The following is an 11,439-nucleotide window of genomic DNA, read 5'->3' as shown; positions in this document are numbered from 1 at the left end:
AAAAGAAGGCTACGAGTACGCAATTAGAAATTAGAATGCAAAATTCAAAAATATTTAAGCATAAAATAATGTAAAAATTCGTGCACGCAGCGAAAGCCCGTGGCGTTCCCGTGCATGCAGCCAGAACGCGTGCGGATCCAAAAAGGTCACTCGTGCACGCAGCCAACGCCAGTGCTTACCCGTGCACGCAGACGTTAAGCCATAATGAATTTTTTTGAGTCAGGAATGAGGCTTCCTAATCTACCGGCGTACGGTATTGATGGTGCTAAAAAATTAATGTCTAAACACAAAAAAGCTTACAGGTTAGAAAAGACTGGAGAACTTGGAAATATCTTTCCTTTGCAGCCGTTGCCCAGTTACGCAATCGAGCTAGTACAGATCTGCATAGTAGTTCACGGAAAAGATTGTCAAGATGAAGCAAAAAGCGCAAGGGAAGGTGGATTAAGTGAACATTTTGACTTTACCGTATGCACCCGTGCACCGGAATGGAGACCGAGATTGCTAGCTACCCGTTCCCACCGATTTGACGGCTTCCAGCCACCAGAGGGTGCAGAATGATGAGAATGGAGAAAGTCTGCCGACACTGTGTTCAGCGTAGAGCGACGCTTGTAGCCGGCAGAAAGGTGGATGTGATATGGCAAAAAGGTGGACGGCTCATCCACCAATCTGCCGAAGGTCGGCAGATTGGTGGATGCGATTTTATTGAACTTCCACCATCCACCCGTCCACCTTTCCGCCGGCTACAGACGCTGAATGGACTAGCAGCCACTAGACGAACTAACCGGCTTCGATAAACAGTGGGTGTCAAATCCTTAAAGCTGGCCGGTTGAAACCGTGAAGCCCTAAATTAACATATGTAAAAAAACTATCCTTTATGAATAGAGCAATAAATGTCTGATAAGAAAATGGAACGCATTCTTACGCTGACAATAAACGGTGGTGATGTGGCCACCGGCCACGATGTTGCAGAACGCCTAACGTGGGCCAGTCTAACGCATTACGTAGCGTGCGCATGGATCCCTGTTGGCGCAAGGCTAAATTTCTGCAAGTTGGTGACGTACGAAGCAACGTATATGGCGGTTACCTGGATCACGAGTTGTGCTGATTTGCTAAACTGTCTCACCAGCCACCAAAGTCTCCACGTGCTGCTCCGTTTAATTCGAAATTTTTGTCCACCTACATCCGCACAGATTCTCTCACAATTACAGTACATTTTCATTTACGGCTCTTTGCTGACACAGTTGTGTTCTTTTACCGTCTGCTGCGACAGGTCCTCTTACCGGGAAAGGGTTGTGCACGGTTTCGATCGTTCCGACGGAGAAAAAAATGGCATCATGCGGTCGTTCCCGAGGCAGAAGTGTCAGGAGTCTGCGGCAAGAAGTCCACATCAACCTTACTGTTCTGCGCAACTGCAAAAGATCGGCTACTGGTACGTTGCATGAACAATTTCCAGCAGTGATAAATTCAGTTCCTCATTAGAGAGATTCATGGGCTGGTCTGCTCTTGACTCTCGAGAAACCCTTTTTGATTCTTGTAATATGATTGACTGTGCATAGCTTAGGTGTGGTTTTTATGGTACAGAATACATCGAAGACGCCATGGTTAAGAATACTGCAGCTCGATCCTCCTTGGCGCAGGCGAGAGCTGATGATGATGAGATCGAGAAGGCTCTCTTTGCTCGCACTACGAACACGCTGCGCTTTCGTCCGGAGATAGAGGAATTCGTCAAGCAGACCGCAGCCGTTCAAAAGGAACACTTTAATGAAATGCGCGTAAAAGCCAACAACGGTACGTACGCTCCCACAGTACTGTAAAATTGTCGGGATAATCTGAAATAGATAAATCGTAAGTAATAAGGAATCTCTTATTGCTGCAACGAATTTAGGGGACCTACCCTTCACAGCAGTGGACAATGAACGAATTACAGTTGCGGCACTCTTAAAAACATCTACCAAGCTGCTAACATTAATCTAGTGTGAAAGTTCTAAACCGGCAATCAAAGTAACACGGCCGAGCCGCCAAGGTCTAAACTGAAAGTTTATTGAAGGAGGCCGGGTTTGTTGCAAGGGCACCGCAGAAAAAATCTGTAGATAAAAAAACGAATTCCATTCTGGTCTTAGTACATATCGGTACATATGATTTAACCATATGTAACGACGAAATTTCTGAACAACAAAAGATCTCTTTTAAACCTTGGAAAAGTGTCTCCTTCAAAATATATCCCAATTTTTGGCATAAGAGGTTCTCTTCCATTTTATCTCATCCAGTATTTGCGGACATGTTCCCCCAAGGAAACTGACATTCCGGTGCTGGGGCACGTACTCTGTAAGTCAGTGCTAGCGATTAAAAATACTCTTTTGTCTGGACACTAGAAAAAATGAATGACTCACTATTTTTTTAGACACTCACTATGAAAATCACTATTTTTTCTGGGTGCTTTCATCGCTAGCTTAGCATGTACATGTTTGACAGCGATGAAAGTTATTTGACATCTAAATAATCCTTAACTTTGGAATCAAAAAATTTAGGAAAATTGAAAATGTGGGTGGCCGGTTCGCTGAACCGTAAAATTCAGTTCACTGGTTGGCGAACAGAAATAGAATCGAAGTACGTGTATGTACTGCTATTAAACGCAAGTTTCACCATACGGGCATAAGTCAGATTTCATCGTGGTGAAAAAAACAGGGTTCTGCGGCGGAAAAGCGGGATAGTCATTAGTCTGACCTACAGGTAGCCGCTACTGCAGGCGTATTAAGACCTACATTGCTCCCCTAATGTCGCAATTTTACTAAATTTCACCGATTCCGTTTGATTGCTCGCTTCCGCTTGCCTTATTACTTCTGGGGCTTACGACTGCAGATTTCATCGAGGCGAAAGCGGAGCTAACCATGTGGGTTACCACGGTGACGACAGCGTACCGCAATACGATGGGCGCGGCTGACTCTCTGCGCGCTCTGGATGTTCCGGCAGCCGAGGATCTGCGCATTCAGCTGCTGGCGATGTATCGCAGGTTCATGGCACTTGCAGGTAAACCAAGAAAACCGACACAATAAAATATTTTTTCCCTAGACAGCAACTTATGTACCGTAGCTCTGGTAACATCTTTTGACGGTGTTTGTGTGGAAATGCGTAGAGAAGGGCCGGATTCGCCTGGTGAAACAACTCGGGTACGATCTGCGGCACGTGCGTCTTGACGAGCTGTACATTGAGCTGGTAAGTCGTGGGAGACCAGGGCACATTTCCCCTCCAGATTCAAAAAATTCTCGTATTTTGTAAAATGATAGTGAACTATTCTAGTATGCTTAAAAAATATTTTTAGCCATCGTCAAGAGGGCCTGGCCAGACAACAATAGTTATTAAAAGTTTGCAATTTGCATACTATCACATCCTGCGTCATGGAGTGCAGTACAAGTTATTCGTAATTACTCGTAATATGTTAACTTTTACCTGCAGCACCGTGGACTTTTGCAGCTGTCCGCTGTGGTGAAACGATGTAAAAGAAGCCCACGTGCGCCAGGGCAGGGTGTAAAACCTGGCACTGGCAAGAGCCTGTGGCGTTGCCACTGGCATGGCAAGGTATAAAATCTGGTATGTTTCCCTCTGTCTCGCAATAACACATGGCATGTGCCGGAAAACACTTAATTGGATTCGTAAAACGCATAAAATTTAATATTATAAAAAAATTATATTTAGACACATACATGAATGATAGTTCTGAATAACAGGGTTCTTCGACTCGATCCATTAGGAAAACGTTGACGATATTACGACAACAAAAACGCGAGACTTTTATGTACAAATGGCGGAATGGGCAAGCTGCAGCACGTTGCAGTTGGCAGTACAAAAACACTTTATGCCACTTGCCTAAATTTTTGAAAACGCCACTTGTAACCCTATTTTAAGCCACTTTCCTGCAAAATTTCTTAGCCGTGCACTTTCTTGCAAAATTTCTCAACCGTACCCATAAAAAAATTTGCGTTATGCATAAATGCGTTATGCATGCAAGTTTTGCAAAATCGCTCAGTAGATTAGCAAGATGCAGAAAGTTCCTCCAATTAACTGCCAGTTTATCATTCGATAGGTCACTAAAGAGCTATTAAGTTAATTTCGTGAAATAAGTTTTATGAAGCAGACAAATTTATTAAGATTACATATACAGCCTTGCTACGCCAAGTTCGGGCATTTTTTTATTTTACATGTTTCGCACTTAATATATCCTTGCTGTACTGCAACTTTCGCACTTAATATATCCTTGCTGTACTGTACTGGCTTAGAAGTATGCCAAAAACTAGAATTATTAGACTCAAGATGGCAATTTTTTCACGTAATATGAAAATAAAAGAAAATGACAAGGCTGTACCCAGTGTAAATCAGATATCTTAATATCTTTTTACATCAGCCTGATTATTTACCACAATCGCTTTCTCTAATGAACAGGCTACGAGCTGGTGAGTGTAACCTGTTCAGTACTTCACGATCGTTTTTGCATCAATTATCAGGCCCGCTGTTGGGATCCTAGAACGAGATAAAAATAAAGCAGTAGTAACATTCGCCATTCATCTTATTCAGCATACGCAACATAATATAATTTTAACACTTCATCACATCGGTCCTTATCAATATTAATTTGTACTTATATTCGGTGTTGCACATCATATAGCTTCAAACGCTTACAGAGTGGTCATCTATAGTGTCCAGTATCGCCACGCTTCCAGTAGTTCTTCATGACAGATTAAAGCAAACACAATAATGTTCCGAACGTACAACTTGAACTAATAAAATTATGCGTAAGTAGTTTGCTGGCAATTGCCAGCAACACTGACGACACGCTGACACTTACACTTGCAAGTGTAAGTGTCAGCGTGTCGTCTAGATATAACAACGATGGTTGAACGCAGTAATTTTAAGTTACCTAAATGTGATTAGCGTTTGATGCCTGAATGGCCACTAGTGGCCAATGTCAAAAGTAAGAAAGAACTTTTGTAAGAAAGAACTTTTATGTGGTCAAAAGTAAGAAAGAAGTTTTAGAAGAAAGAAGTTTTCTTAGGTCAATAGTAAGAAAGAAATTTCCCCAGTCAAAAGTAAGAAAGAAATTTTTGTTGATGCCAATTTATTATGTACAACACAAATTAAATTTATTAACTCTGTTATGCAGATTACATGCGCAATACATTACGCGCTTTCCCTGAAACGTGTATTGCTGACCGGCTCACTAGAACGAGCGGAAAGCAAGGCGATATCAAAGCGGCAGATACCACGCTGAATAAAGTATTCTTGCGGTGACACTCAGGTGTGATCTGGTCTGATTCCTTATGATCATCCGCAAAACAACAAATTTTTCCAGTCTAGACCAGTATCTGTACAGCTGACGGGCACGCGGGCACAGGTCTGTTCTCTCCCGGCGTAGACAGCACAATCGTTACGCAAAGATGCGATGCACCTGTGCGTGTGTGTGCAATGCAATCCATAAAGTCTGCAGATGCAAAGCCGTTTCTTGTGCAGCGCATTGCCGCTGCTTCTTCAATATAAATATGGGTGATGTTTTCCTCAAAATATAAATTGCACTAATCAAGCCCAAAATTTGACAATGAAATTTGCTGAGATTCTTTGTTGCCTTTTTAAACCTATGTTTGGAAACATCCTGGAGATCACCAAGGGATAGTTTTACATTATGTAGCATTCGCTCCGCAATGGCTAACATGGAGCAAGGCTATGAAACTGAAGATGCAAGCAGCGACGAAGACGCATATCCGGCGTAAGAGATTTGTGCTAATATGCCACTTATTTTGTTTTTTATTTCTATTATTGCGCTTTTTGCAACCGCATCTTTGGTTCGATACATAACTTTTATTTTCTTGCAATATGTTTCATATGTGTTTCATATGTCAGCAATACATTGCAGCAGCTATAACAAAAATTTCTTTCTTACTTTTGACTGGGGAAATTTCTTTCTTACTATTGACCTAAGAAAACTTCTTTCTTCTAAAACTTCTTTCTTACTTTTGACCACATAAAAGTTCTTTCTTACAAAAGTTCTTTCTTACTTTTGACATTGGCCGTAACTAGTACTAACTACCATAATAAAGTTGTGTCTATGTGCACTGAACTTTGGTCCGGCTAAAAAGAAGGTCGGTGCCGATATGAAATTGTACCGTTGCACGAAAAACAGAGGCGCCATATACAAATTTCATAAACATAAACATACACACACAAGCGTAATACAAGTAGATCAGTACACATGCCAACTGCCTTTTTGCATGCAAGCTTATCATTGCATAATAAATCTGTTTTCCAGACTGATGAGCCTGTTTGTTTGTGAAAATTATCAGTCATGCCAATTTTAATTTAATTTAATTATCAGTCATGCCAATTTTTACACATGCTGTCAAAGGCAACAATGCACCAGCGTTGGGTTAAGTTGGTATTCTGTTTTCGATGAGTGCCGTTTCACTTTGTGCCGGTTGTAGAAAGCCTGCACATGTAAACATTACTCTAGTCTCTAAGTAGTACTCGTATTGAAATTTAAGTGCTCATTTGAACACGTACATTTTAAAAGCAATTCGAATATACTGGGATGCAAATGATGCTGCTGATTACAAATTTTGAATGATGATGATAACAATTGAAAGTTGACCTTATTTTCACAGGTGCGTCTATTTAATGCAGAATAACGGGTATTTCTCGGCTTTTCAATGAACCACATTACAGTCTTGCGGTGTGCTTCTTTTACCACATCAAACAGTGAGCGCATAATGATTTTTGAGATATTTAACTGCATATGTTTTGTGTGGACTTAATTTTTTACAGTGACCTTTGTACCATCGTGTAAAAGCATCTGTACAGACGGCGCGGAATAACTACGCACCGTGTGTACCTTCTGTAAAAAACGATTGTAAAATAAAAATTTTTACTAATTATTGCAGCGACTTACACCAGCGAACTTTGTCTGGACACCAACCGGTGTCCATTAGGCGATAAGGATTTTGCATTACAGTATTAGGCGTACACGGCCCTTGCCAGAGGATTGCAAATCGAAACACGGAAATAGTGTTTCGTGGAGCGGCGTGGTTTGCAGCTTAGTGTGGTTCTCAAAATCATTCTTTTTGCAACACCGTTACGCAATTAATTGCTGATTGAGCCATAATTCGTTGAGAAAATTAATAAGGCGTTGTAACTCTTGTCATGTACGGGTTTAAGTATGAGCAGCTATTAATGTAACAGTTATTGTAACTGATACCATCGCAATTTTATTTGCAACTTGTACAAAGGAGACACCCGTCAACATTTTTCTACCTTATTTACGTACTCGTATTAAACTTGTACAAAGGAGACACCCGTCAACATTTTTCTACCTTATTTACGTACTCGTATTAAACGCTGTGGTACCTTTTTTCTGGCAAATGCCATATTTTATTGCGTGTCAAGAGGGGTAACATACCAGGTTTTATCCCTTGCCATGCCAGTGGCAACGCCATAGGCACTTGCCAGTGCCAGGTTTTACACCCTGCCCGTGCGCCAGTTCGCGCCATTGCTGCCTGAGTACACATTTTCGGAAATTTTTCATCGATTTGTGTTGTGAACAATAAGTTGTGCAAAAACTTTTTTCTGCTAATAAACAGATATGTCCTGTACTTCATAACATTGTGCACACAGGCAGCAATGGCACGAGCCGACGCACGTCGGCTTCTTTTAAGTATATCATTTCACGACAGCGGACAGCTGCAAAGTCCACGGTGCTGCAGGAAAAAGTAAACATATTACGAGCAATTACTAATACTTAACTTGTACTGCACTCCATCACACAGTATGTGATAGTATGCAAACTTTTAATTGTTGTCTGGCCACGCCCCCTTGACGATGTCAGCTAAAAATAAAATTTTTTAAGCATACTACAATAGCACACTACCATTTTACGAAATATGAGAATTTTTTGAATTGGGAGTGGGAAAATGTGCCCTGGTGAATGTTAATGATGAGATAATGAATCTACTCAGACCGTTTCCCTGTTCTGCTGCCGTCACTCGCCTGGAGTTTGCCGTTAAGGCATTACAAATGGTTAAATCCAGCAGGGCACAACAATACTTAAGCGCAGTGCTCAGCCACATGCCCACCCGACGGGTTTCGAAAATACAAGGAAACGGTTGGCGTAAAGTGGATTTCCCCTAATATAAAAATGAAAGTAAACCGGAAAAACGTATAAATTTACCCATTTCCCATACCTTTACTCTAGGTATTCCGTTTAAGACAGTTGAGCACTGCGGTTGAATTATGAGTAAACTGTAGTTTCTGAATTATGAGTTTGGATAAAGTGTAGTTTGCGCTCTGTGATAGGAAAATTACAGTTCTACAATCAGTACCACGATTTACGTACTGTATGCCAACTTTTAGCCGGTAGTACAGGTGTTAGCGTACTGCTCAAAGGATAACTGCGTGATTGCATTTCCAGGTGAAAGTTATCCAAGCTAAAAAGAGGGCAGACGCAGCAGCGAATTCCATCGAACACTGAAGAAAATGCGTTACTGGAATTATCTCTTACGTACAAGTTTACATTACCAGTTATTTTAACTATCAATATTAGCTGCCGGATTCTCTAACGCTCGTAGAGGGCAGTTGTTGCGATTATGTATTCTGTTCCCGCGATTTCCGATAGGTTTTCGCTGCAAATTGCAAAAGTAGTGCCATTTTGATGTGCATTTGATTTTCCGTTTCACATTTGGTTTTTTAAATAGGGCGGTATGAGTTCAGAGTTGCATTCTTCGATGATTGCACGATTCTGCTTTTTCTTCTAATGTGCTCGTCTTAGGTTTTTTACATGTGCAGAATTTTTTTGACCAATTTAGATCTTCTCATTTTACAAAATACGAAGGATTACTATTACTGTTTCTTTATAAATAAATATGACTGAATTGCACACCTTTGCAACAGCATTGTTCCTAGTCGTGCCGCACTCGTACTTTTTTACCGTATCGATGCCACTTTAAAAAAATGCTATTCAGCAATAGCGAGCCATTTTCTCCAATGAAGATACAAACATAGCCACAGAGAACCAGCGGAGATTTCGCTGACAGAACAGCGAGATCCGCGTACAGTATATCACACTGTAGGAATATTAAGCGTATCTGGTCGTCCTTCTGCAGAAGCGTATCCCATGAACCACAGGCGTGACATTTGACATAGTATATGAATAGCTACGCAGCACAAACAAACACTAGACGAAATCCCTTAAGTCACAATTATCTTGCCACTCCTTCTGCATTCAAGAACGACAGTTGTACCATCTTTGTGATCGACCGCCAAATGGCCGGGTATACCATAGCGATTGTAACTAACAATTTTTATACATTTCCTGTACTTCCCATGCTCCCACTGATGAAATGCGGATTAGCGCTAAACATTAGCAACAAAACCTTAAAATAATGCGTGTGCTTTTAGACTGACTGCGGTGTCCAGGGAAATGGTGCTTTTCTTCTTTTCCTTCCCGAAATGAAGAACATCTTCATCGGTTAAAAAGACCACCTAAAACAAGCCAGTCCGCAAGTTTCGCAAAATATTTTTTCTTTGACTTCCGGTACATGATTTCGAACACCAAGACGCTACTATTAGGAAACTCTGCTACGTTGTGTCTTATGGTGGCATTGCAACCCATACTCTATTTCTTAAGGCTATTTGAAGTTCTTTCTCTAGTTTTTAAAAGTTCGTAGAAGCGCTATAATATCATCCGTTATAATACAGTGAACCAAAATCGTGAGCATTTGATAAACACCTAGTTTTCAAGCAATGCTCTATTTTTGCGTACGTCCTTAACCACTCTTTAATAAATAATATTATGTGCAACATGGTAGCCAGAAATAGCCAATGCACACTTGGACAAGTAGGTGGACGAAATTCACCTACAACTGGACATTCCATAGAATTACAGCTCTTTCGACTTCTCTGGTCTTTTTCGAATTGAGAAGATCATCGCTTGTATGAACAACGGTTAAGCTGATAGATTGCGATTACCTGTATCATGTATGTTCCCGTATATCAGACTAGCATAATGGTTATGTAAGATCTTAAAAGTTGATTTAGTTAACTTGTTTCATCTGTTAGTCACAAGCGCTCGCGGGAAGAATGTTTAAGCTGTATTCAGGTCTTGTAAAAGCTTCTCCCTATTGCATTCCGAAATTTGTTTTGCCACTTGGTTTTGCTTTTTCTACCTCAATAACAGGTTTAACCGAGCGGCTAACTGAGTAACTTTTATTAGCAAAGTGCTTGCTGCGCTACACAATACACATGGCGCCTGTAACATTCTTCTTTTCAGCAGCCCTGGTTTACGCTGGCAGTAAGTACTACGAGAGTAGTACAGATACAGTTGTGCATAACATATATTCATTTCAGTTATTGCAATCCTGCGCAGCCTTTTTTATATAGTAAAACTTAAACAAAGTAATATATTTATAATCACTTATCGGTGCCTTACTTAGCGCTTGCGGTTTAAAGTATATTCTTGTTTCTTATTTCGTGCAACGTTTTGGCGCATTCTAATATGGTGGTGTTTGATGGTGTATCGGATGTGGTAGTGAGATTCGCACTCGTAAAATTTTGCACCTTATGTTATTTTACAAATTCTAGCCGTAGTACTGTAGTTCAAAACGGGATAAGGAGAAGTTAAGCAGTAAGAAGTATTTATAGCTTATACTGTATAATAAGCAGCAAAATTATCCAGATTCGGAAGCGATATAAATCAACTAGTTTTATAAAATTTTGCTAGTGTGCAGAACAGCATGAACCGGTTGTGCTTTTGCAGTTTTCTTGTTCGGGAACGTCGCAAGTATACCATTAAACTCTTGGGAGAGGTTTAACACGATTGGTAAGTTGGCTCTTGACATGGTTCGGTGAATCGTCAATTGTTTGTAATCGGCGTTGTGACGTCAGATGCCGACCGGAATGCACTGTTCCGCTTTAAAGAAGCGCAAATCCCAGTGAATCCCACTACACAGAAGCAATCCTCTAGTTTCGCTGCGGTGATGACTGTTCGCGGAGGTCTCAGTACTACATACACCGCTGCAGATGGCGCCATTTCACCCCAGGAATTCGACGAAATCGACCACTGATGCCGTTGGTGTGCAATTCAGCAACATTTGGGATTTTATAGCCGTTTCAATTTATTTGTGTATATAATATGTAAACAGCCTGCGCGCAGATGTTTTCCCTTACCAAAACCAAATATAAAGCAAAGTTTAACGGTGAACAGGAAGTTATGTAATCACGATACCGCGATAATGTACCCAACACCAACAGTGTGACTATCGCCGACTGTTAAGTGAACAGCATAATAAAACAGGTTGTGCACGAGCGGTATTTCTCTGTTTGTGCTATATCTTGGTATCGTAGACCAGTTGTTGCATTTATTGATAGAAATGCTAGTCGTAACCCGGAGATCAGCTGAGCATTCAG

The 11,439-nt window shown here is 40.9% G+C and overlaps 1 protein-coding gene and 1 long non-coding RNA gene across 3 annotated transcripts; one reads left to right on the top strand and one right to left on the bottom strand.

Annotated features, from left to right (window-relative positions):
• Window positions 1-15: 15 nt before the first annotated feature.
• Window positions 16-4,805, bottom strand: LOC129589644 (uncharacterized). 2 transcript variants are annotated; one of them, XR_008690634.1, is made up of 9 exons: window positions 4,675-4,805; window positions 4,413-4,515; window positions 2,193-2,323; window positions 1,965-2,084; window positions 1,281-1,829; window positions 1,085-1,176; window positions 923-1,020; window positions 783-842; window positions 16-583 (listed from the first exon to the last, which is right to left on the bottom strand). It is a non-coding gene; the product is annotated as an uncharacterized LOC129589644 (long non-coding RNA). The 2 variants fall into 2 exon arrangements; XR_008690635.1 differs by lacking the exons at window positions 4,413-4,515; window positions 4,675-4,805 and adding exons at window positions 2,919-3,198; window positions 3,448-3,593.
• On the top strand, window positions 1,064-8,906 carry LOC129589643 (uncharacterized). Its single transcript, XM_055484475.1, has 5 exons — window positions 1,064-1,429; window positions 1,582-1,788; window positions 2,860-3,027; window positions 3,134-3,213; window positions 8,447-8,906. Exons 1-5 carry the CDS (start codon window positions 1,327-1,329, stop codon window positions 8,504-8,506), a joined length of 618 nt encoding a protein of 205 aa, XP_055340450.1. The 5' UTR covers window positions 1,064-1,326; the 3' UTR covers window positions 8,507-8,906.
• The last annotated feature ends 2,533 nt before the right edge of the window (window positions 8,907-11,439 follow it).

This window comes from Paramacrobiotus metropolitanus, unplaced genomic scaffold (genome assembly GCF_019649055.1).
Source record: "Paramacrobiotus metropolitanus isolate TYO unplaced genomic scaffold, Prichtersi_v1.0 Parri_scaffold0000036, whole genome shotgun sequence".
Classification (NCBI taxonomy): Eukaryota; Metazoa; Tardigrada; class Eutardigrada; order Parachela; family Macrobiotidae; genus Paramacrobiotus; species Paramacrobiotus metropolitanus.
This window is presented reverse-complemented; position numbering and strand designations above follow the sequence as displayed.

What these genes read in the sequence shown, in the direction of transcription:
- LOC129589643 (XM_055484475.1), top strand. Translation starts at nt 1,327, where the DNA reads ATGGCATCATGCGGTCGTTCCCGAGGCAGAAGTGTCAGGAGTCTGCGG. An exon ending in CTGCAAAAGATCGGCTACTG is followed by an intron (nt 1,430 to 1,581) that starts GTACGTTGCATG and finishes TTTATGGTACAG; the next exon opens with AATACATCGAAGACGCCATG. An exon ending in ACGAGCTGTACATTGAGCTG is followed by an intron (nt 3,214 to 8,446) that starts GTAAGTCGTGGG and finishes TTGCATTTCCAG; the next exon opens with GTGAAAGTTATCCAAGCTAA.